This window comes from Parasteatoda tepidariorum, chromosome 7 (genome assembly GCF_982258835.1).
Source record: "Parasteatoda tepidariorum strain Cologne lab strain chromosome 7, Ptep-v5.0, whole genome shotgun sequence".
Taxonomy (NCBI): domain Eukaryota; kingdom Metazoa; phylum Arthropoda; class Arachnida; order Araneae; family Theridiidae; genus Parasteatoda; species Parasteatoda tepidariorum.
In genome coordinates, this window is record NC_141761.1 from 33,394,494 (window position 1) to 33,422,249 (window position 27,756).

General features: G+C 29.8%; 1 protein-coding gene across 3 annotated transcripts in view; it reads right to left on the bottom strand.

Moving 5' to 3' along the window:
* Positions 1–9,275: 9,275 nt before the first annotated feature.
* The window catches only part of fab1 (1-phosphatidylinositol 3-phosphate 5-kinase fab1), a 68,466-nt gene continuing 49,985 nt past the window's right edge, over positions 9,276–27,756 (bottom strand). For all 3 annotated transcript variants that reach the window (XM_087167639.1, XM_087167641.1, XM_087167640.1), the window contains 11 exons: positions 27,411–27,492; positions 24,837–25,182; positions 24,654–24,767; positions 21,921–22,043; positions 21,677–21,816; positions 19,486–19,720; positions 18,004–18,255; positions 16,284–16,387; positions 13,293–13,515; positions 11,268–11,429; positions 9,276–9,590 (listed from right to left, as the gene is read on the bottom strand). In XM_087167639.1, coding sequence (XP_087023765.1) covers positions 9,394–9,590; positions 11,268–11,429; positions 13,293–13,515; positions 16,284–16,387; positions 18,004–18,255; positions 19,486–19,720; positions 21,677–21,816; positions 21,921–22,043; positions 24,654–24,767; positions 24,837–25,182; positions 27,411–27,492 — 1,978 coding nt within the window. In that variant the 3' untranslated portion in view covers positions 9,276–9,393. The remainder of the gene's footprint in view (positions 9,591–11,267; positions 11,430–13,292; positions 13,516–16,283; positions 16,388–18,003; positions 18,256–19,485; positions 19,721–21,676; positions 21,817–21,920; positions 22,044–24,653; positions 24,768–24,836; positions 25,183–27,410; positions 27,493–27,756) is intronic.

Below are 27,756 nucleotides of genomic sequence, written 5' to 3' on the forward strand. Positions count from 1 at the left end.
AATAAAACTGTCGATGAAAATCAGATCTCCCAACGTGGAAGTCAAATCCCCTCCATTGAGGAAATCAAGTTCTGCCTTTTGCTTTTTCAGACTAGAAACGCAATTCAATTAAGTGAAACTTTTGCCAGCGACGACATAAAATTCAATTATATTCTTGCAACCATTCACTCCGATGCTCTAAACTCAATACTCAGTTAGTGATATTATCTTGAAACCACCAAATACCGATAAATACGAAACTCTTAAAAAACGATTAATTGAATTGCACTCCGAGAGGAAAAAATTAAAAATTAGAGCTTTCTTGGCTTGAATTAGGCTACCAACGTCCGAAAGGATTAACAGACGATAACATCTCCTGCTCCTCTTTTAAAACCTTAGACTCTTGCGAGTTGCGAGACCCTCTTACAATGTCCAAACAATATTGGTAGCTCTCAATGACGATTTGGATCAGCTAGCTAAAGTCGCTGAAAAAATAAAATCTTTAATACTGCTCATCAGCTTGTTAAAACTGTGGTTGTTGACAAAATATCTTCGCTCGAAATTCAAGTTGCTCAACTAACTAAGCAATAAATGAGCTTTCGTTTTAGGTAAGACAGTCTCGGAATCCAAACAGGGAACTAAGTCAATCTCGCGATCGTAAAAACTCCAGGACAAGCCGAAAATACGAAGAACCCAAAAATGGGTACTGTTTTCATCATACAAATTTCGGAAATTGCACAAAATGAAATTTGCCATGCAACGACTCGGAAAATTTGAGATCCGATATCGGCCATATCGATCACCACATTTATCGTATCTTATTGGTCAATAAAAAAAAACAATCTCAATTTTCCTATTAACACAAGTGCTGATTTTTGTCAGTCTCGCCAAAACGTTACGCATCTAAGACTAAATTTTCTAATAATTTTGTCTTAATTTCAGCAAATGGTACTAAAATTTAAACTTACGGAACTAAACCTCTAATTATTGATTTTAACCGTTATTGCTTTGTTGTGGCCAATGTTGAACAACCAATGATTTGTGTTGATTTTTTAAAGTCTTCCGATTTATTGGTTGATGTAAAAAAACAAAACATATATGATAAATCAATAATCAAACTAAGCGAACGACACGTGAAAAAATTTCAAATATTATTTTCCCCAGAAGTCTAATAAATCAGCTTACGGATTTGACATTTGATAAGGTACCGTGGCATGCTTTTCCGAACTTACAAACCCATCGTACTCTAATTTTAAGCCAACTCGTTGTTTATCATTTCATAGAAAAAACTGGACCACCAGTAAATCTAGAAATCTCATTCTAAAAATCTAAACGTTTATCTACCAAAATCATAAAGACTAGGAGGCTTCGCCCCCTGCTCGCTGGCGCTCACCAACCCCCGGAACTGCTTTCACAGTTCATTTCGGACTGCTTCGCAATCCAATGCTCGCTCATTGGATACGTTCTTAACGTCTAGTTTTTGTATACTTTTTTGAATACTGAAGTTCCGAAAACTTTTCACTGTGGAAAATTCTAAACCTGTACATTTCAATATTAATTTGAAATTGCAAACAGTTCACATATTTTTCTTAATCACACTATTCTAAATTTCAGTTGTTGAGAAAAGTAACTGTTGTAAGTTTTGTTTTAAAGTCTTTCCCACCAGAGGGCTAAAACCATGCGTTGTAAAACAATATGAAATAGTAGTCTGCCACTGAACGCTGGATGTAAAGCATCGGCTTTGATGAAGATAATTTTGTATTTTTAATTCTCTGAAGGGCGCCACCTTAATAATATGGAATTTGTAAAATAAATATATATATATATTTTTGATTGTTGATGAAGCCCATCATTTTGTGTTCTCATCAGTGTTCAGAAGCAGAACAACTGTAAGTTTTTTATTTTATCACAAAAAAATAAAATGTATAAAAAACAAAGAAAAGAGTAAGAAAATGAGTATAGTCATAGAAAAAGTTAAAATTATAATATAGTATTTGTCAGTTAAAATAAAACTTTTTGTTTAAGTCATTGCTAACAGTTCAAATTTCTCCGAGGCAATTCTAAAGTATAAATTAAGGTAGTATTGTTAAGTTGAAACACAATATTTTTAATTTTGATGTCAACAATACAATTCAATTTTTCACAAAAACGATTGTTTCCATTGTTAAGTTCAATGTCAACAATTCAAATTTTTCTGAGGCAACTCTTAACCTCTAAATATTATTTTTTTTATGTACACATTTCTAAATGTCAGTATTCAACCACAAAACAACTTAAAGTCCTCAAATTTAGGATGAAGTTGTAAAATGTAATGAAAGAGGGTCATAGCAATAATGAAAGTAGAAGTAAAGTTAGTATTGTAAAATTAAAACAATATTTTTAATCAATGAGCCAAGTTTTTCAAGAAGCAGTTGTAGAAGTATGTTGTTTATTTAAAACTTCTTATAGAATTTCTTTAAGAACACAATTGTTAATTTGGGCATTTGGCGATACAACACTTTTAGAATTGAAGGATTTGTTACGTCAAGCGCTCAGGTATCATAATTTTGATCTAGTTGCGCTTCTATGTCATTTTCATTTATGTTGCTGAGTTAACTTTCAAAAAATTCTATGGCCGGCAACAGCATTTTTATTTTTTAAGTTGTTTATTTTTATTTCTTTTAGAATTCGTTATTTTTTTAACGAAATGTTTTTTAACCTAACAGAATTCTTTGCCGACTGTCTTCTCGATGAATGAAGTAAATAAAGTAAATATTTAACTGTTGTGAAAAGAATCTTATTTAGTTGTACAAAGTACTTCAGCCAAAATTTGGGAGCCACGTAAGAGAATTATATATATTATATCAGAAACACATCATCAAAAGGCAGAATGCTTTGGTGTTTTCAAAACAAAGCAAACGTTGCCACCGGCGGAAAAGAAATACAGCCAAAATTTGGGAGCCACGTAAGAGAAGTATATATAATAGACTAGAGAGGAATTCGGATATTTGTTTTCTCACAGAGTCATAAAATCGTTCAAAAGTCCCTGAGTTAGCGCGTTTCATGAAGTTAAAAAAAATCAAATGGTAATTGCCACAATTGCAGAAACTATTGAAAACTTAATGCCATCACTGTTTCTGACCGGTATCCTGTTCCGAATATGTAGGACTGCACACAATTGTTTCCTGGAAACACCATTTTCTCAATTAGTGACCTCACCTGAGCGTATCACCAAATTGCCTCGAATATACTCAAAACTGCAGTTAACAGGTTCCTTATAGTTTCGAATAGGTTTTTATGCCTCTCGGTTTACAAGACACGAGTCAAAGCTTCCTAAGATTCATGCATAAAGTCTTAGAAAATTTCGACTTTTGCATACCGTACTTCACTTCGACGATGTGTTCGTTGCTTCGACTCATGAAGACGAGTATATCCAGCATCTGTCGGAAATATTTACTCATTTCTCTCAGTACTGCCTTAAACTTAACCTATCAAAGTGTGTGTTGGTAATAACATATTTCAACTTTTTCGGTTGTCTGATTTCTGCAGATAGTGTTCAACCTTTACCTCATTTTCAAGTATGAGCTATTTTATTTTATTATCGTCGTTGAACAGCCGACCTAATTTTGTTATATTTTCAGAAAACAGAGGAACTCCTGGACCAAGGGGATGGAGGAAATTTGCCCTCCTGGAGGACTTTTGGAAGGAACTAACTCGTATTTGCGTTACATGGAGAGGAAAGCCACGAAAACCTCCCACGGTTAGCCAGATGACAAGGGACTCTAACTCCTGGTCCGTCTACCACTGAGGATATTTTACGTTTGCACTGTGGTCGATTCGAGCTGGGTGCGGAATTCCAATCGACCAGCCATTGCAGGGATTCGAATCTCTGTCACTTCATTTGGAGACGAGTGCTCTATCTCCTAAACCACCACAGGTCAGTAGGAGATATAGTGAATTTTCCTAAATCAGATACTATTGCTCAACTTAAGCGTTTTTTAGAAAAGATAAATTTTTATCGCCGTTTTTTGTGAAACGCCGCAGCCACACATGCTCTTTTAACCGAATTTTTAAACCACTCAAAGAAAAACGATGAACAGTCAGTCCCGTGATCAGATGGAATTTCGATATTTGAAAAATGTAAACAAGAATTAGACAATTCTGCTATCCTTAATTACCAAACACCAACTTTCTTTAACGATAAACGCCTCCGATATTTCTATTGGCACTGTTTTACATACAGATGTTCCTGGAGGATCAAATTCCCTCGGTTTTTTTTCTCCCGGAAACTCTCGTTAAATGACAAAAATATGTAACACATACGATCGCGAATTACTAGCAATTTACGCAGTGATCAATCAGGCATAATCTCGAAGCTCAAAGCTTTCTAATTTTTACTGATCATCGTCTCCTAATTTACGCATTTAAAAAGAATTCAGATTCATGCTCACGACACCAACTTCGACATCTAGATTTTATAGCTCACGTCATTGATATACGGCCGATTTGAAATTTTCTTTTCCAACTGCTTTTAAAGGCCCGCTCTTCTGCTTAGCATTTTCTTAAATAATAATAATAAATTTGATTCTTATCTTCTTGCATTAAAATTGCGACCAACAACTAAGAAGAAAATCTCCAAAAAAGAGAGCGAGAAGTTAAACGCCGCTCAATTTAAAATTAGCAGCCGGTTCTGAGAACGTAGTAACACACGCTTTTACACGTAAGCTCCATTGATCTACCTCCACTAGATTTGCCAGGCATTGCTGATGCCTTTAAGAAATAATGATGAGTTATAAAGACTATTCAGCGAAAGTAGAGATTCCAATATAACCCTACAGCTGCAGCCAATGAAGCTGGATAGCCTACATCTAATGTATTGTGACAATAGCCACTACAGAGTTCGCCCTTATGTACCGAAAGACTTTCTAAAAAGGATTTTCCCATCCCTTCACAATTTTACACACCCTGGTGTTCGTGCAGCTAAGCAACTCGTCTTATCACCTTTCATATGGACATCTATAGCCAAAGATGTTGTGGAATGGACTAGCTCATGTAATAGTTGTCAGAGTCAACCGCTACATCTACTCTCCTCTGCAATCCTTCCAACTGCCATCTCAATGGTTCGACTATATGATTATAAAACTTGTTGGAGTAAATCAACATATTCTCCAGAAATAATTACAAGATCTGGGAGAAGGGTTCCCTTTAATACTAAAATTTGATGGAGGGGTGAGTAGTATGGCGAATGAGCCTAGTTTCCACCCTTTGAAAATAACTTCACCTTATAGCTGTCTAAAAGTTAGAGTTGGACAAGACGAATCATCAAAATGATTCGTCTTTTTATAAAATTAACTTTAAAATATTTTTTTTAGCATTTTTTGGCAGTATTTATATGCCTCAATATCATTTTATTCCCTTCTAAAAATCATATATAATTATTCCTCACATTTGACTTTCTGTTAAAGGGATGATTCAAAATTATCTTTTTAACTTTGATACGAATATAGTTCAAAAAAAGTTAAGATCAGACCCTGCTTGGTGCGTTCACCAACCCCTGAATTGGGTTTGTAATTTCTAATGAATAGCTTTTTTAATACTAACATATTTAGTCTAACTTCCTATGAATAGTGGTACATTTTTATACGCATGTTGTGAAACCTTGGATTCATAAACTTTTCGGTGGGCCGTAAAAATCTTGTCACTTTAGTACCTGTGTAAGCACATTATTTTCCTATAATCCCAATTAGTTAAGCATCCCTAGTTCCAGTAACAGCTTAACAAGCACCGATCACAGTGGTGACGTAATATATAGTCAGTGGCAGACGGATTTTAGGATTAGAGTCCCTTTGCTGTCGGGCTAACCACGGAAGATTTTCCTCTCCATGTAATGCGAATGTGGGTTAGTTCGCCACTAAAGCTAGTTTGATCCAGGAGCTCCCTTATTTTGTGTTGGGCTCAAAATTACTAAGCTACAGAGTTACATTTTGATAATAGTCAAAAACCACTACCTATTTTGTAAAAAAAATAAATAAATAAATAGCATTAGAAAAATAAAATGAACACTAGAATACATGGGTGTTGCTCAAGAGCTTAAGTTGCTGAGAATCATTTAGAAAAAAAATTTATCTTTTTTTTTTCTTCTCAGAAGAAGGTGTGGTTTTTCCAATCTATTAGTATACAAATTATCATTACTCTTTCTATCGTAAACATCCTCTTTTTTTAGCCGCTCCCAACTCTCAAAAATAATAAATTCTAAGATGGGAGCTGATCGACAGACTGTAGGCTCTGCATTAAATTTAGATAACGGTAGAGATTTTATTGCTATTTTCTGTTTCAATTGATTTGCTTTTTCTTTTCTCTGAAAGCGCTGGTTTTTTTAAAAGGATGATTCGTATTTTTCGTCTTTAATTCTTCTTATACTTTTTTTTTTGTTCTTATACGATACTTTTGATAGTTCTAATATCACATTTTATATTTAAAAATATTTAGGCTTCTACTCTTAGCATATCTGTAATAGTTTTGTGACGAAGCAATTAATATTTTTTTTAAATTTTTATCAAAAATGGTACATAAGACTAATTAAAACGAAATATTCGGATCAAATGACTCAGATTATTGATTCGAATCATGTGATTGCGATTAGTGATTCAAGTCAAGGGATTCAGAACAGTCATTCGGATCAAACGATTCAGATCAGTGATGCGAATCAAATGATTTGGATAAATGATTCGAATCAAATGACGTTGTTGTTGGCGTATGCCTGTTTAGGCAGAGGGGGTACGATTGTTCTTGTTTTCCAGTGGCGCCATCTATGGACTAGAATTCGACTTCTGCCACACCATACGTCGCACCCGTTTATAGGGCGGATCTATTCATCCACAGATCGTAATTTTGACCTGAATCAGAGAACGATCGATCTCCAATCCAGTACCCCCAGAAGTTTTGATTTGTTATGGGAACATGGAGGACTTTTGCGACTCGACAGATTTAACAAGCATTAGTCACTTAATTACACGGGGAGTCTTCGGTCGGCGGGGTTCGAATCCACGAACTCTCGGACATGGGCCCAGCGCCCTACCGATCAGGCTATCCCGGCCTATCAAATAACTTGGATCAATGATTTAAATCAAGTGATTCAATCATGTGGTTCGGATCATTGTTTGAATAAAGTGATTCGAATCAAGTAAAATCAGATCAGTGATTCGAATTATACGATTCGAATCAAGTGATTCAAATCATGAGATTGTTAAGAAATGATTCAGATCACTGATTCGAAACATGCGATTCGGATCTGATTCGAATCGGATCTATGATCGATAAAGACACTGAATCGGAGCGTTGATTCGAATCAAGTGATTTGAATTATTGATATTTATGAAGTGATTCAGATCACTATTCAAATCAAATGATTCATATCAGATTTGAAACACGCAATCTAGATCAGTAATCGAATCAAGAGCTTCAAATCGGTGAATCAAATGCGATTCGGATCATTGATTTGAATCGCTTCTGGCTTTTAGGTCTCAATGTTCGACACGATTCTCCTGTAAACATTGTCCTTTATAAATCCCCAAAGAAAAAAGTCCAGCGGCATTATATCAGGTGATCTGGGTTGCCAAGGAATTGAACCTCCTCGCCCAATCCATCTTCCTGGAAAATGGTCATTCAAAGAACTACGAACGATGATACCCCAATGAGGTGGTGCACCATCTTGTTGCAAAAAGACATGTGGCTGAAGCTCTTCTAGTTGTGGAAATACGAAGTTTTCCAACATGTCTAAGTATACGACTGATGAGACCATCTTTTCTGTAAAAAAGAAAGGCCCAATGACTCGGTCGTGCATTAGTCCACACCACACATTCTGCAATCACAGGAGGATCGTATCGAACATTGATGACCTAAAAGCCAGAATTACAATCGCAATAGCCACTGTGGATGCCGACATGCTTGCCGCTACCTGAAATTGACTATCGACTTGATATTCTCCGTGCGATGAAGGGGGCACACGTTGAAGTTCATTGACAAGGGTCATGAAACTTTTTGAGTCTATCTAGCCATTTATGTTATTAATTTTAATCCATCTTTATTATTTTATGAGTTATTATACATCAAAATGGGCCCGGGACTCCCTGTATTTAGTTTTACTCACCATGACAAATCAATAATTCAAACATGTGTATATACACATACTGGCTGATAATTTAGAAGCCCCTGATATTTTCTATTAGATTTTCGCAAGTGGCAAAGTATGCAAAAACTGTTTATGACGACTCCTCATCATAATGCTAGTTAGTGTGAGGGAGCATTTCACAATAAACACAGATTGGGAAAAAGACATATCTTTCCTTTGCCAGTGTGTGTATGATCTATTAGTTAAATTATTTTCCACCGCTAAATAAAATCACTTCTAATCAGAGCCGGATTATACCTTTCGTAGGCCCTAGGCACAGCCGTTTATGGGCCCTCCCCTCCTTCCCCCACTCCTCCCCTCTTTTCAAAATATATGCTAAAATTTTCTTCGTATGGAAACGTACTACGCCATTTTAGATGTATTAATTTCAGAAATGACTAAAAGGCATAAAGCTTACAGTGATTTGTTCGATAATTTCGGTTTTCTTGTTCACAAAAATTTGTCAGAATCTGAGATTAAACTAAAAGCGCAAAATTTGATGAAAATTTACTCAGCCGATTTAGAGGAAAACTTTGTAGCTGAATTTTTACTATTTTCAAATTTGTATGAACATAAACCTGCACAAGAAATGTTGAAGGTTCAAATTAAAGATAAACTTGTGAATACTTTTCCTAACGTTCACATTGCATTAAGAATATATTTGTCGATTCTTGGATCAAATGCAGAAGGAGAAAGATCTTTCTCCAGATTAAAATTGATAAAAAATTATTTGCTTTCAACAATGAATCAAGATCGCTTGGCATCGCTCGCATTTATGTCTATCCAATCAGACATTTTGCGTAGTTTGGAATTCGACAGCATAATACAAGATTTCGTTGAATCCAAAAATCGCAAAAAAGTAATATATTAGATCATAAGATTCTGCAAAATAATTTATTACCGTAAAATACTTGTATTATATTTTTATTTGTATCTTCATAATTTTGTGCAAAATACACTTGTTGTTTTTAAAGCTAAACTATTTTTGACAACAATTTTTTTTCTCCCAAGTTTTTTGTAGACCCCTGAATTTCATAGGCCCTAGGCATGTGCCTAGTGTGCCTATAGGTTAATCCGGCCCTGCTTCCAATGATTGCAAACACTAGAAAAAATTTGAATAGAATAAAAAAAGTATTAAAAGTTTAGCTTTGGTTTTAAAAATATATAAATAATTTATTTTAAATATCAATAATTATAAAATTTGATGTCTATATACAGGAGAATGTTAAAATATCACTAATAATTTGTAGAATAAATATATATTTTTATCCATCAACACCTTTTCCTAAGCCAGTCCAGCGGTCTGGAACCCATAGGAAATAACTGTCCATGGCTTCACAGAATCGAATTTTATAAAGCTCAGGAGATACAACTGTAGGCATTTTTCCATGTCCTCCCAGAATTCCTGAAGATTTAATCAGCATCTCTACTTTTTTGTCCCACGTAAAAGTTCGAATATAATCTAGAAAACAAAAGAAAAAGCATTAAAACTAAAGTACACAATCAACATTCTTTGAATGTAGGGTTTAGTTGCACAAGTTCAATTCAATAAAAAAAGGGGGGACATTTTGTTCTAAACAAATGGTCTTAAAATAGAAAGGTTAAGTACAGGACAGAACCCATTATCCAGAAATCAGAAAACCGGAAAACCAAAAAACCGCAACGAAATTCGATAAATTTTCCCGCCATTTAAAAAAAAAAAACTTTTTTCCTCATAAGATCTTAGGATTTTTCTTTCTTTTTTGAAAGATGTTCACCTTACCATAATTTTGGAAATGATCATTAGTGTATTATTTCATCGTTTTTTCTTCTTTTTAAGATTATTTCCAAAAAGAAATTTTTTTTAGTTGGGTTTAACAATAAAAAAACGGCTTTTTGTAGCAATTCAGAAAACCGGAAAAATCAGTTATCCGGAATAGCGACGGTCCCGATAATTCCGGATAATCGGTTCCCTACTGTACACACTACAAAAACATCTTCATACATGATATTAATAAAATGGTACATAACAAAACAAGTACATTTATTTAAAATTATATAAAAGTTGCTAAATTATATAAAAGATAGTTGCCAATATTTATGCGGTAGAGCACCATGAAAAACAAAAATTGTGGATAATTCGAAAGTTCCAAAAGGCGGAAGCACAAAAACAATTTAAAAATTTATTATAATACAAGCGTATATATTTAAACATAAGACAGAAATCTCTGTTCTATATTTAACCACTGAAACAACAAATGATAACGAAAAAATTATTACCGTTATTTCATAAAAGTGTTCAGTTTCCCCTTTTAAAGGGTCACAGTACGCTTGCAACAATTTTGGTATAATGATTCTTTTTGTGGGTTCTTTACATGGTCATTTAACTTGTAATTGATAATTTATCTTAACTGCTTAATTTTTTTTAAATTTTAAAAAAAAATTAAAAAATTCAAAATTTTTAAATCTCTAAGGCTTTTTTATTTTAACATATTTTCAAAAAATGTTTTTTTTAGTGATTACAATATTCGTCTTAACAATTTTCATTTGTTTCACTCATTTGTTGAAATAACGATTAGAATATTTTTTATAGATTATTTCGTAAAAAATTAGCAAAAAAATGTTAAAAATTCCTGTTAGGTATATATAACATGCTGTAAAAATTGTATCATATCATAAGATGCTTATTTCATGCACAGTTTAAATAAGTGTATCATACTTAAGATAAAAAAAGTTTACTTCAAAACTTTATCTTAAATTTAAAAAAAATTCCTTAGGGATTTAAGTAAGATTAAAACACAAAATTATCATCTATGAGAAGAAGCACTTTAAAGTCTGTCTGCTGAGCAAGTTTCTGTATTAGGGCAATCTAAAATCATTCATAACTTTTTGAAAAATGTAAATAGAGAGATGATTTTTTTTCAGTGCATTTGAAATAGTTTGAAGTTTTATTATAAGCAATAAAAATTTTTCGATGTTTTGGTCATTTTTTGGGTACTGTGACCCCTTAAAAAAATCAATGATTGATCACATGCAATATTATTTTTGATCCCTTCCTGGGATTCATGAACAATCAGCACTGCAGATAATTCACTCATGGATTATCAGGGCTCTACTGTAGTTGAAAAATGTTCCATAAGGGAAAATTTTTTGTTTTTACCTATAATTCCAACAATGAGTTGTCCTCTTTCTTCATCTAAACCAACCAACAACGAGTAATCCATCACTGATTGTTCCAAAAGAAATTGCGTGTCATTACTGATAGCCAATGTCAGGATTGTTTTGGAATGAGGTCTGATATAAAAGGGGTTATCACAGTTTACTAAAATAAAACAAAAATATTATTAGTATAACATTCTCACATTTTTCGGATTCTTACAAATTTGAATTTGAGATTCTTTGTCATACATAGAATACAGGGTTATTCATAATTCCCTGTAAACGCCATTTTTCTCTACTACAACTGGCTTCAGTGGTACATGTTACTGCCATCTACCGGCAACTGCTTAAATTAAAAATTGAATACTTTCAGAATGATTTCATATGTTCTTTTTCGCCATACTCGTCTTCGTTTTTTTACTATGATGCTTCGAAACCCCGGAGGGAATTATTAATAACCCAGTATAAACATCATTTTACACTTTTTATTGAATTTAACTGAAAGTAATTTCCAGTAGATTAAATTGTCACAACGAACCTTGTGTGAGAATTCCCAGATAACCATGGATTTATTAAAATATAAATGTTAACAAAATTATTTTAAAATCGTGAACCTTAGATAGTCTGTTCTGAAAATGGTGTTCATTTTCACATTTTTAACTATTACCTTCGTCTCATTAAAACAAAGCATGATACTTGTTTGAAAATGGACTGTATCAGGTCACCTATGAATGTGATAACATATTCCAATCATGCATTTCAGAGTGGTATATTTGCTTCTTGTTTTCCCTTATCTATAGTATTTTTGTAAATAGATTGTTTTCAAACTGTCAGTTCAATTGAAATTGCAATTTCAATTACAGTAGTCCCAATATATTTAAATTCATCAACAGCTTCAAATTCATTATCATTCACAAAATATATAAATTAATTGAAGTTTTTATTTAATTGAAGTTAACCAAATTATAATTAATGATTTATTAAAATCCCCAAATGAATTAATTCAAAAAAAAAAAACTAATGCTAAAAAAGCAGAATATATTCTATACCTAATAAGTAAAAAAAATATTAAATACAAGGAAAACTTATAAATCAATACAAACAATATATATACAACAATCAATACAACAATACATATTTAATAAAAACAACGCTTAGAAATTACCAAACAGAAACGACAGTTAAAAAAATAAATATCAAATCCCAGGACAAAGTAGGATATAAAAAAATCTTTATCATAAAATTCATGAACAAGAAGATCCAATTTATTAAGTACAAAATTTATTACAAACAGAAAAAAAACTCAAATGTAGTGGAAAGAGAAAGCTGCAATCTGCTTCATAAAATAATCGTCCGCTTTTAGTAATAAATAATTGCATGCTTATGTTAAACAGCAACCTTCTGCTTTTATTTCTTTATAAAAGCAAAAGATGTTTAGGGAAAGCAGATGTGACTGGCAAATGATATCACACCTCTAAAGAATCAGAATTTAGTTAATTAAAAAATATAGTTTCTTTAATAGATATCAAATAAACATATTAGTAACAAAGTTTTTTTTTATCGTCTATTAATTAATGTATTATCCTAAATTATAAAACAGTAATTTATCATAATAAATCAAGATAAGGGAAAATTGAAAAAGGGGTATTAAAAAAACCTAACATGTCAAAACTCTCGTAGCAGAAGTTTCCATGTTCCTTAACTTAGACATCCAATTTCTAACACCATTTTTAAGTTTGAATGAGACAGTCTGTGGAAATAACAGGTATTGTTTAATATTCATATTTTTAAACAACCATTGCTAAACATATAAAAATAAAAATTTTAATCCCTATTAATATACTATATTTAAAATTATGTGTGTGTGAGTTATTTTATGTCTAAATATTTATTTTGAAATTTAAATGATGAAAAATACTGAAGTAAATGATGCTAAACAAATACAAAATACACATTGATAAAATACAAAATAAAATAATGCTAATCCCATAGATAACATTGTAAAGAAAAGTAGCAAAATAATTACTTTTTAAAAGATTTTCATCTAAAAGGACAACATCCTCTTCTACACCACTTGTATTGACTAGCCTGTTGCGGATGCTACCTTTCAAGTCATATTTCTTTGTAATGGTTCGCTGATAAAACAAATTTTCCATAACTAGAAGATCCATTTTTGTGGCTGAATTGGTTGTAGTATTTTTGAAACCTATCCTATAGATTCCAACAATTTTAGCCAGCAAAGTAGGTTTCTGAAAGAAAAGCTATGTCATAAAATGCAATCTTAGTATTAACAGACAGTAATTAATTTTTTCTAAGGCCAATGTATTTTTAGTAATTTTAGATTATTTTAATTTGGTTTTTAACTAATTTAGATCTTTAATAACCCACTTTTGGTGGTAGACTTCCTCCGGGTCATGAATTTCATGGACATTGTTTAGCCCTGCTAACTTTGGGGATAAGGAAGAAGAGAAGAAGAGATTTTTAAAAAAAAAATTTTATCAGTAAATTAAAAACTATTCTCTCTAATTATTGAATATTACAAAATGTTAAGCAAAATACTGATAAAACTATTAAGTTTTGAGCACAAATATTAAAAACAATTTGAAGTTATTTACCATTAATTCAAAGGTTTTGAAACTAAGCATTAATAAAAGAATGGAAAATCAGTAATTTGTGCATAAAAATTTATATTTAAAAACTCTTAAGTTCATTTCATAAATCACAGCTGACTTAGAATTTTATGATTAGAGATATAAAAATAAAATTCGTATTAAATATATTTATTGATAAATACTTTTAGATATGTCAAAATTGTTTGCAGTATTCAGTCTTAATATCAAATGGACTGAAATTAGTATTGCAACTGTGAGATTTTGTAGTATGATAAATAATATATAATTTGGTTATGATGTTTTAAACGTCCCTTATACAATTATTAAATAAAGATCTACTATACTTATTTATGTAAAACATCGAAAGAAACTACAATTGTTTTAATATCTTAAGAAATTCATTAAATTTACTTTTCTTCGAATTTTTGCTTTCTAATTTCCACTTATTTAAAAATTATTGATTAAATGATGTGGAAATATAATTATATAGACTAGATTGCCATTAAAAACTGCTCAAAATTTTAATTTAATATTTGATATTCCATGATTAAGAAGAGTTTCTTTCATTTCTTCCACTTGGGTTAAAAGAAACTTGTTTCTTCCTGGACGTTTTTTCCATGTTTTCCATCTTTAGTAGAAACCTAATTACTTACTTATTGAAATATATTAATTCAATTTAAAAACGTTTAAATGCATTGCAAAGCTAAAATTTTAAAAAAATCATTTACCTGAGAAAAACTTACTTCACATCAAAGGTTAAAATTCGATAGAGATATCACAATTCATTTAAGCTAAAACAAGCATACCTTAAAATAGGGAGAAAAATAAAGGATATGCAGAAATACTGGTGTTTAAAATTGAAAAAATATTAAATTTTGTGGATTATTTGCAGAACTACTGGACAGATTTTTAATAAAATAAAGTATGATAGGTTATAAATAAAATAACAAATGCTCACACATGAATGTACGTAACACTCATCCAAGTTAGTTACAAGGTATTAAATAGTAGTTATCGAATCGGAAAAAAATGCAAATAAGGGAATAGTCCCTTCTTACACATATAGAGACTTTACATTGCAGTTAAATAGTAGAAATGATGCAATTTAGGATTCCCTGAGGCATATGGCTCTACTCGTTAAGCAACTTTGTTTTGAGGCCCTAGAATGTTGTCAGAATGATATTGCAAGCTCCAATAATTCTTCTCGAGCATGATCTTTTAAAGTTCATGCCTGGAGATATGGCTTGCCAATAGGTGCAACAAATATCTTCCCTTTCCAGGAATTCATTGGCTGCATGAGATCTATGAGGATAAGTATTGTAATCATTCAAGTGAAATCAGGGCTAATTGCACTACTGAAAAGACAAACATAGGACTCCAGGACCCTATTCCCCTCACCAATCAAAATGTCTCTTTCAAAGACATGGAGTTCAACATAAAGTAGTCCCATACCCTCAAACCTTCTCTGCAGGAATGGCTAAAGACACTTTGAGTAAGGAGTGGGTTCCTGGTTTCATATGGAGAGAACAATGAACTTGCAACAGGCCTTCAAATGCCTGTGAACTCTACTTTATGGCCGCAGAGATTAGACGGTGTAGCCAGGCAACATATTGGATGATCACAGAGACTTGAAAGAGGAACCATGACTTATGAGAGGTATGGAGATAAGATCTTCGAGCCCTATCAAATAGTTGGTCCATATTTTATTTAAATGGATGACAATGCCTGTCATAATAGACCTCATCAGGTTGGTGATTTTCTCAAAAGTATAGATATTTGCCAAAAGGATTACCTAGACATATGTTCAGACTTGAATAGTGTGTTTCAATACCTGTGACAGCCATCCAGGACCTGAAAATAATGTAGCTGAACAAATAAGACCGATTGCCACAGGACCTCTTAGAATCAAAAAGGAAAAATACATTTTCAAAAGCCTTACAAATAGTTCCATGAACTAATATGTTCTAAAGAACTTGATTAACGAAAAAAAAAACTGCAATTACAGAGACATTTTTTAATGATGCCAACGAATGACTTATAAGCCAATATTAAAGTAGCAACATGGAAATTATAGCTTTGACATTGTTTACAATTTTCGAAATTACACGGTCAATTTCATTTTTCATATTAATGATTTTTTTACTCATTATTAAATTTAAAAAAATCATCAGAAATCAAATTTAAAAAAAGAAAGATATTTCTGCGTACATATATTTATTAGCAAATGCTCACAAAACCCAAAATGAAAAAGGTAGTTAACTGAGAAACAGTGATGCTATGTTAAGTTCAAAAACATTTCGAAAACCAAACATATATGAATCTAAAAAATGCAATAAATTTGAGTTTCTTAAAAAAGAAAGTAAAAGTTAAGGTTTGGTATAAAATGAAAATTTCAAGCAATTTACCTGCTCTAAATAGGCTTTATTTAAGTACTGGAAATAAGATGGCGCCAAATCCATAAATGATTGCAATTCTAATCTGGGCATTTGTTTCAGAATAAAACGATCATCTGTGGAAAAAAAATACATTCAGAAATTTACATTTACAATATACTTTTATCACTTTAATAAAATTTCAATGCTTCATGTTATTTAACTTTATGCTTCAATGTTATTTAACAATGCTCCATGTTAACTTACTTAAATACTGATTATTTTTATTTATACACAACTGCTGATTAATTTCACTACACCTTTTTTTTTTCTTTTCATGGAAAGCATGCAAAATATGCAATATTTAAGTTACTGTTAAAACTGCTTCCATTAATATCTGCATCAGATACATATTAATGGAAGCAGTTTTAACAGTAACTTAATATTAATACAATAAGGATAAAAATATTTTTCAACATACACATGTTAAAAAAATCCTTGTTAAAAAAATTTTATTTTTTTTTCAACACTTATTGTTACCACACGGTTTTGTAAATCCCGATATTTTTAATATGTATTAATATAACAACGAATCACGCATTTAAATGCGTCCTTAATTTTTGCCACAAATAAAGGGTACATAAATCTATGAGGCATTGCAAATCTAAGAGTTTTCTTTTTAATCGTTTTTCAACAATTATTGAACGATTTTTACAGGATTTAAAAAATCTTGATATTTTTAATCTCGTATTATAAGGACTTAAGATTTTCGAATCAGGCATTGTAACCATATCATTTTTAATGCACTTTATCTCCGCTGATTTCATCATCAATCCACGTTATTTTTCAAATTTTCTTTTATTTTTAAGTTGCTGCTAGATATTTCCATATTTTTTTAATACATTATAATAACCCGTGAAATTTAAAGTGGGTTTCTTAAACTGTTTACTGCTTTTGAACAATGTTATTAATTTTTTGTAACTTAACAGAGAGCTTAAAAAACAGTTTAAATTTTACATTCATAAAATCTCTTTCAATTCACTAAATACAAATGTCCTAAAGCTAAAAATATGCTGATTTGAATCCCAACTGAATGTTGAATCTTATTCAATAATTTAATTTTAAATCATACAATTTCTTTAATTGAAATATAATAATTCTGCTTCTGAATGTCTCAAACATAAAAAAATGTTTCTTTAACTCTTAGCTTATTTTGTTCAAAAATTATATTACTTAACTAATTTTAAAAATTATCAAAACAAGAATTTGGTGATACTCTAATTTATTTCAAGCATTCTTAGAGACATCAAAACGTAACTTTAAATTTTCCCACATTGCTTTATTTTGTATTAATACTTTTACAGGAACGCAATAATAGGTGAATATTTAAAAACTACACATTTATGTTTATTAAAAGTAATCCAAATTTAAAATTAGCAATAAAACTCCAAATTAAAAAAAAAATAAGAGAAGATATGCAATACTTTTCCCTTTGGTTCTATGCCAGCTAATAGTGTTTATATAAAGAATAAAAAAATAAATTATTAAAGAGATATTTTCTAACAAAATCAAACTTGATTTGGTTTTAAAAAAAAACCATTCAATCAATTTCATACAATCCTGATCGAAATTCATGCATAGCAGTGTTTGTTGATGAAAAAATAAAAAGGACTCCATTCAGTCTTTCTTTTAATTGAATTAAATACTGTTTACGCTTCAAAATGAAATTAAAATATACAAATGTAAAACATACCATGAGTTTTGCAAAACATTGATCCTGATTTTCCACCTCTAGCAATCCACTGCACACAATGAGATAATGAACGTATAAAACGCTCTTCCCCTTCAGTAAAGATCAGGCTTCTGAGTTTCCTAAATTGTTCAGCATAATAAACCCTGCAGTAAAACTTAGTTGTATTATCAGAAAATTGGATCTCAAGGTGCAAAGTTGATGTTTTACCGGCAGTTTTCAAGTGTGTTTTGTCAGTTGAATCCAGAGAGAAATCTAAAATTAAAAGGAGTGTAATTTAGGAAACAAAACAAATATTGGCAAAAATTTTAAACAACATGAAAAATGAGATATTGTTTTATTTTTTCAATGGAATCAAAGTTATAGCTGAACCAATCTTACGGATGACTTTTAAAATATAGATAGAATACAACAACGATTATCCAACATCTTCAGGATCAGAGGTATGTTGGAAAAAGATGATAGGAGGCCGTTTTAAGTGTAAATGATTTTTAAGTGCATAAGCATTAAACTATGAGCTAAATTACTTAAAAGAAATAATAGCTTTAGTAACGTTTATAATTTTCAATGTTGAATATAATCATAGTGTATTTTGAAGAAGAAAAAAACAAAAACATTTATAAATTTTTTCTTGCAGCAAATTTTTTTACTTGTTGTCACAAAAGTAAGTGGGTAACACCATCTGTATTACATATGATGGTATTATTACTCATTAATAATGTTGAATATGAGTTAAAACACAAATCTATAGCGTGCTTCGGAAGCAGTGAGTGATCAATTATTAAAGTGTAATTTAATTCAGCGTTACACAATTGGAGTTATATACTTCATTCCATCTTGTCTTCTGTGAAAGGCACTCAGACCTGATCACAGCCATTGTCATGTGTGTCACTTATTTAACAGTGTTCAAAGCATAAGTAAAAATTGTCAATGACGATCTGACTTTACGCGTCCCCTTTGCTTAGAATTATAAATAAAATGCATTTAATAGAGAAAAACTTCAGATGTATTTCATAAACAAAATGTATGCATTTTGTGATATTCATTTACAACCTAGTAATGTTAAATCTCGGAGCAACCCAAGAATTATTTGTCAGAACGTATTGTTACATTCGTTGCCTTCCCAAATATTGGCAAGTTAAGGTGGGAAAAAGTGAACTGTAAAGGGCGCAAAATAAAAAACGGACCATCCTGAATAACTTTTGATCAGATCTTCACGTTCTAGGACTCAATCCTAATGGTTCAAGGGGTTAAACTCAAATATGTTAACTAATTAGTACAGGCAATATTTTAAGTTACGAAATCTGACACAAAAATGCACCTTCTCTGAATAAACAAACCTTTTTTCAACTGATTTAGATTTTTGTCCTGTTTGACTAAAGTTTGGGCCCCTTAATTCCATCACGGTTTTCACAAATTAAATATAAAAGCTTGGTTTAAATTTTAAAAAAAAGATTAAATATTTATCTATAAAAAGAAGCCTACCAAAGGTGTCCTCGCTACTAAGCTGACCACCCTCAGATTTCAGAGAAACATCACTTTGCATCTTTGAAATTTGTCTATGTTTTAATAAAGGACTAGATGTCAAGCTATCTTTTTGTGATACATTCAAAGTATTTAAATTGAGTTTCAATTCTTGAAGTTTTTGATCATAATCATCAGTTGCTAAGGCATAAGCGATTACAGAACTAGGCTCTTCTTCATGGACAACAATAGGTAACTAAAAAGAAATAAACCACAATTTTATAAAAACAGAATATTTTGGGCATGCTTACTTAATGAATAATAATATACATAAAAGTGTAACATATTATAAAGATAAATAAAAGTGCAACATATTAGTAACCTTAATAATAATAACAAATTAGAAAACTTATAACTAAATACTATTCAAGCTTACAATTATGATTAATTTTTTACCAACACTATACTGAATTAAATTACAGGGTAGATGAAAATTACTATTCAAACATAGTAAAATAATAAAATCTGTTTGAAAAAAAAAATTTCAATCAGTTTTTTTTCTTAATTGAATTGAATGATAAATTTAAGGATGCAAGAAAATAAGAAGAATAAACAATATGTTTTTAAAACTGATCAGAAGTAAATACAGTGACAAAATAAAATATACAGTAAGTGTAAATTTCATATGAATCGAAATATTTTTGCATGCAATTATAAAATTTGTTCAAAAGATCCTAGGTAATTTTTTTTTTTAAATTTTAACATCATTTTAGGAAATAAGAAGAAAAAACAATATGTTTTTAAAACTGATCAGAAGTAAATACAGTGGCAAAATAAAATATACAGTAAGTGTAAATTTCATATGAATCAAAATATTTTTGCATACAATTAAAAAATTTGTTCAAAAGATCCTAGGTAATTTTTTTTTTAAATTTTAACATCATTTTAAACTATTAAATTTCAACTGACAAATTATAAAATTATTTAAATATTTTCAGAATAATGAAATTTAAAAAAAATAGTACTTTTATTTCACAAGAACTATTCAAACAATTTTGTATTTCGTCATTTATATCTAGTTTAAAATGGAGTAAAAATTTATGTATCTTACAATTCAATAAGTTTTCCATAAAATGATAGGAATAATTTCTAAAATTTACTTTTCGCATGGAATTATCTTTGGAAAAACAAATTTTATAATTGTGTGCACAACTTATTCAATTCACTTAAAAACTTTTTAAGATGCAGTGAAATTAAAAAAGAAAAAGTGAAATTAACATCAAGAGACCTAAGTTTTTGATTGCTCTCGTGACTAAATTATTGGAACTATGTTTTGAAGAGTGCATCTACCCTCCATATTTTGTCCATATCCATTGAAAATAAGGGCATATTTATTCAGAGAAAGTATGTTTCTGCGTCTGCTTCAGTAACTTAATTGCAAGCCAGCACTAATTACCATATTGAACGTACAACTATTAAGATTGGCACTTAGAACATGAAAATATAATTATTAGGACAAAAGTTATTCAGATTGTTCAATTTTATTTTATGCACTGTATGTACTATCTTCATAAAATATATAAAGAGTGGATAATGGTGAATGCTATAAAACTGTGTAAAGGCACCAGGGTGGCCACTCAAATCAGGTTTCAAATTTCCCTGATTTTTCCAGGTAAAAATCCTAAAATTTCCAGGTCAATGTGCTTTTTTCCTCATAAAGTGTAGGATGGGTACAAGAAACATGTCAATATTATAAAGTATTTTATTTAAAATATTTTTTTAATGCTATTTCATCATCTTTGACACAGGGGATAGAGAGCTAGCCAGGTCCTCTATTCTTTAAGAAACCATTGGAGTTTCATGTGGCATTTTAGTTTAACAGAGTTATAATGGACCAAATTTTGATGCAAGCGAAGTATTGCTAAGTTGATGGTATTTCAACTGTTTGGCAATAAATTTTTGTCTAAAAGTGCGTATAACAGATAGTAAAATAATTTTAATTAAGGAAATTAGTAAATAATTTAAATTAGTAAAATTAAGAAAAATCAAAGAAACAATTCCAGCTTTTCTTTAAAAATCCCTGATTTTTCTAGGTTTTTTCCAGTATAAAAAAATTCCCTGATAATTCAAGGTTTTCCAGGTGGGTGGCCACCCTGTATAACGTACAAATAAAAACATATTTAACAAACATAAAATTTTTTTTTTTAAATACCTTAGGCGTAGGTAACAACAAATGTTCCAATGGAGAGAAAGGGCTTTCAATCGGAGTGAACGAAGAACTATTCAAAAACTGAGATAACATAGTTTTAACACTTCTTTCTCTTTTTTCAGGTTTAGCTCCATCAACAGAAACTGAAAAAAAAATAATTGATAGGCTAGAGCTTTACAAACAACTGTTAAAAAAAGAAAGATAAATAATTAGTATAAAATACAGTTAAAAAAGAATAACCATATACTTTGTTTTTCTGGAGTAAACTTCAAGCTTTGATTGCTCTGTGGAGTTGTGCTGTCAACATCTGATTTAGATCGAACACGATGCCTAGGTGTTACAGGTAAAGGCGATTCCTCTTCAAATTTTTCTTAAAAAAGTAAGAACAGAAAATACAGAAAGAGGATCGAGGTACAACTACCAGTTAAATAAGAAATATCATCTTAATTTATATTATGTAACTACTCATTAATACAATTTTTTATTTTAAAGCGATTAAAGGAGTTTATTTTAAATTACCTTAAACCAGGGGTGTCAAACTCAAAAGCTAGCTTGGGTCAAATAAACAATGCTTAACTTTAGGTGAGCCGCAAAAAAAAAAGAAAAATCAATGTTCATAGAAACAGATATTTTTATTTCGAATAGTACATTGTAATAAACATAAAGTTAAATTATTGTTTGATACTTGACATCTATTCTCTGCTACCATCTTTCCTATTTCGGGAGAAATTTTATTGGCCGAGACTACTTTCAAAATTAACCCAACGTGAGCGTTATTAATACGGTTTCGGACAGGAGATTTATTTCCATTCAAACAGAAAATAATTGCTCTCACTGATAAGTACTTCCAAACATGGAAATAATTTCTTATGCCAATTTTCGAGTATTTTCAAACCTTGCCGGTAAATATTTGTTAAATTCAGGCACACCCACTTCAATGAATTTTGCGTTCAAATTTGAGTCGCACTGAATCTCAATCACTTCCATTTGCATATTACTGGGAACTGAGTCTATATTTATTGAGAAAATCGAAGAAAACAAACAAAATTTGTCTTCCAAAGAATTAAAATCTTTAAACCTTGTTTCAAATTCTGTTCTAAGATTTGAAATTTTTTCTGCGTATTTTTGATACGATGCAGTATCCCTGGAATGGCAGGTGACGCAAGCCAATTAGAATCTTACATTTCCGCGTGTACAATTTAAAGTGATCCGTATAGTTTATAAAGAAAGTATATTATAATTTTATATGCTAGTTTGCTTTCTAATTCACATTTCCACTTTACTTTTACCTTGCGTCGGATATATTCACTGGGCCGCAAAAATGTTCATCTCGGGCTGCGAGTTTGACACCCCTGCCTTAAACTATTGTCACAAAATTGTAGAAAATGTTTTGTCTAGAATTACATTATACTTTTATTGCAAGTATATATTTTTTAGATCATAAGAAGTTGATAAGCAACGCATATTTTCTTATTACCAATTCAATATTCGAGGAAACTTATTTATTCCACAATTGCATTTAAATTTCAGACTTAAATACGAAGTCAAATTTTTCGAATTAAGATTATATAGAAATGATTTTCTAATTATCAACAAAATATCAGTTAAAAGTATTTTTCTACAAAAGCTTTAGTTTCAGCTTAAAATAAAATTTATTGAATTCTCATGTATATTTTTACATGTTTAATTTAATATTACCCATTAAAGTAAGTGATCACTGAAAATTTAAATCTTCCAACAATATTAAATGATTTTTTATTTACAAGCTAACAAAAATTATTTGACATTGTCAACATTCAAGTCTATATCATTAGAATTACAAATTTGCTTAAAAGTAGTAGGATTTCCTGAGTGAATACTTTAAGACAAATTTAACCTCGTATTAGTCACATTGAGGTGTTTCTCGTAGAATTGTTAAAGTAGAACCAATACTTGAAGAAATCGCTAGGCTCATCGAATTGTGGAAAATGTTTTGATTCAGAAGTCTCAATGGAATTTATTGTGCTATTTTAAAGTCAAATATATCCAAAACTTTATCGATGATAAAAAAATAAAAAAAATTTAAAGCAAAATGTACTTTGATCCTTCAATTAAATGCATACAAATGGAAACTAAAAAGCAAAATGAGTGCAAATACAGGATTTACATGCATTCTCAGGTTAAATTTTCTTCTTTAGTTGTTTGAGAAGCACATATATTACGCTCTTAAAATATGGTTACATCACTGTGTTAAAACATCTGTCGATAATTGATACAATTATATTATGCATCTTCTTCTGGTAACAAAAATTCATAAGGTTGATTTAATCTTATTCAAAAAAACATTGATTAAATTATATGATAAAGAGAAATCAAACAGAGTTTACGCAGTAATAAAAATGTCATTATTAACAACAGAAATTTAACTGTTATATTGGACTGTTAATATTTACTGTTACCAAATAAATCCAAGCTTCAAAATTTTATCAAATGTTCGGATTCAGACAAATTTTAACATGAATACAAGAAGAATTTCTGAAAATTATAATTATGATAATTTAGAATGTAGAGGCCCTTTAAGAAATATTAACTGATTACATCCAGAAGACATCCCAATTTGTTCAAATCTATATAGTTCTCTTGCTAAAAATTTGATAAAGACTTATTTTAATGAAATCCTTTTTTTTAATTAGTCCAGAGCACAATCATCTAATTTTAGCTAGCTCTACTCAAAAAAATTATAGAAAAATAACATTTCTTTAATTACAAGTGCACAACTTTGCTCAAGTTCAATTTTATTCTCAAAACTATAATTCTATGATAAAGCGTAGTTAAAAAATAATTTATAAAATGTTACTTGAAAAATTTTTAAAATGGAATTAAAATTCAACATGTTTCAAGCATTAAAAAATAGGCATCCATTTGCTAGATTTGCCAGACATCATCTTCAGTTCCTCAGGATTATTTATTTGGCAATTTAAAACGGTATAAATTTGCATACCTTTTAAAACCACATAAGTATCATAATCCTCTAAAGAAGCATTCAATCCAGCTGATATGCCAGGAGTCCCATGATAAACAAAACTTGTGTCATAACTTGAGAGTTTCCTTTCTCCTAAAATAAGTAATTAAATTCACTTTTTTTCTAAAGATTCATTAGCTTAAAAAAGAAACTTATACTCACTTTCAAAAAGAGTATTGTTAAAACGTTTACAATGAAAAACAAGCAAATCAGGTTCACTGTCAGCTCGATCTTTCTTTAGCTTTGACATATTAACTGTTTGCATTTCATACTCTGTCAAATCAACCCATGAATATGAACGAGAGCTGGAAGATAATTTTTTTAATACACCTTTTCCAAACATCTCCGCATATTTTTTAGTCTTTTCTGATTCAAATTTTGAGAATGATGCTAAAACACTATTTATCTTTCCCAAATCCGTCTCTCGGCCACTATTTACACTTAGCACTGTAGAATTAAAGACATCTTCATCAGCAGAATAGTCAGAGCTTTTAATAACTGATCCATCCTGCAAAGTAATTAGGAAACTTCAATTTGCAGTAATACTTAAGATATAAAAATAGCTACTTTAAGGAAAATAGAATTAAGTAGAGGTTTCTTGAAAATAATGTGGAAATTTTTTGCTATATATTACATAAACAAAAATTAATACTGCTAAGCAAGAAATTATAATATATTATCTAAAACTATTAACAGTTCAATGCAAAATAAAAATTTAAGTACAAACATCAAACAAAATTACTTTAAAGACTAGCCTTTTATATTAGATTTTTTAATTAGTTTTACATGATTGTCTTTCTCAATCTCCATACAATTGATTTACTATATTTTTTCATTTTTCATTATTATTACTTTTCACCTCACTACACATATACATCATTCACATTCAAACAGAAATAAAATGTAATAAAAATTTAACCAAAATTAAAAACACAAAATTCTGTAAATATTAGGCATGTATTGTCGAAACATTAAAAATAATAACTCTCAGAACTTCAGCTCTTGCTTTTTCCCAACTCAAAGATGCAAGCTTTAGTTCAATGGTATTACAATTAGGTCAAACATTTAATATTTGCCTGAAAATAGGCGATTTGAGGAAATTCTAAATTTATGAGTTATTTTCATTCTGCTTGCCCAATTATATATGCACAAAGCTAAGAAAATTCAATAATAAAAGCTAAAGAAAGTAACATTAGAGCTGGAACAAGTAAATAGTACATAAGCATAGTATAAATTAGTTCAGAATTAGATTAACTAGGAAAGTTTTTTATACACAAAATAAATAGATAGAAAAATGAATTTGTTCTTTTATAAAATTTAACACTTAGATATTTATAAAGAAATAGAGTAAAAGCTTAAAATTATTACAAGAAAATCAATATTATTATTAGCTTCTGTAAACAATAAATTGAGCATTAAGATTTATAAAAAAAAAAAGCAAGTGATAACTATGAATAAATTAAATATTTAAAAAAATAGTTTATTAGAACAATGCAATAAAAATACTTAAAGGTTACAAGCAAAAGCATTATATATATATATATATATATATATATATATATATATATATATATATATATAGTAACAGGACTACATCCCTGTTATCTTTGTTGTATTCAGCTTTAATAATGCAGTCAAAAGCCATGATACATTCTAAAAAGGTTTACTTAAAGATAGGCTGGTGGTTATAACAGTTCACATCCCCACTCCACAAGGGAGGGGATGTGGACAAATCTCCAGATGGTTCCGACAGATGTTTTATGGAACACGTTATTCAGCAAGAGACATGCGAAAATCATCGGTCTCGCATTAAATACTTACAGATTTTGATGTAAACAGGTTCCAGTCGTACATACCTTTGTAACTCTACGCATTATGGAAAATCATTTAATGCTTCCTAATATGGAAGTGAAAGAGGGACAAGATTCTAAAAATAACTCCTCCTTTGAAATATAAATCTAATTATGATTCAATGGTATGTTTTCAGCCTTGAAGTCCCAAAATAGAATTTCTACACCTATTCTTTACCAAAGACATTTTATGAAAACGAAAGAGTTTTAATCGTTTTATTAATACAAAAGTGTTTATAATTTTTGTATTATATATATATATATATATATATATATATATATATATATACATATATATATATATATATATATATATATATATATATATATATATATATATATATATATATATATATATATATATTAGTTGAATTTTCAAAAAATTAAGGTATTCGATTATTCTCAATCAAAATATATTTATTTCATAAAAAGTTGATGATTTATAAAATTGCTTGACTATCCAAGAAATATTTCAGACTTATTAACTAGGCAAAAGTTTTTTATCAATAATTTAAAAATACATTATTTGTTCTAATTTAAAATTATTTAAAATAATTTAAGAACTAACATAAAAAACATAGCATATTGGAGGAAACCTGTTAAGCAAAGTTTAACAGGTTTCCTACAATATAAAGACAATGACTGTTATGTAAATACATACATTGCGAAATATGAATGTGATATAATGTTTCTTATACTCAAAGGCAAAAAATAGCTGTAGCTTTTTACTTGACACTTTTAACGAATCGAGAAGGCAAATACTTCAAAAATATTTTTTAAAACAGAGAGAAGCAAAGTCCGAAATTTTTTTGTTGAAATTCATATTGATTGATTGATTAATTAAAACTAAATAACTCGCAAGAACAAGTTTGATAATAAATCTTACTTCAGAAATTTTACTAGACTGTTGAGTAAGCTTTGCTTGCAATTTTTGCTCTTTTTTCCTTGCAGATATGAATTCTTGTATCCTAAAATTGCAGAATTATTAAGCTAAAGTGCTTTTCAAAAACTATAAACTAAAAAAAAAACAGGATATTAACCATAAAGAAACATCTAATTAACATTTAATATGTTTTTTTTAGAAAAATTATCACAAGAATTTTAATTTTAGAACAAACTACTCACAAAAATCAAGACTAAAAATTTAAATCAGCAACAGTATTTTTAGCTGGTGGTATATGTATATATAATAATAAAGGGAAAAAAAACATAATTTCATGCAGAGCACTATA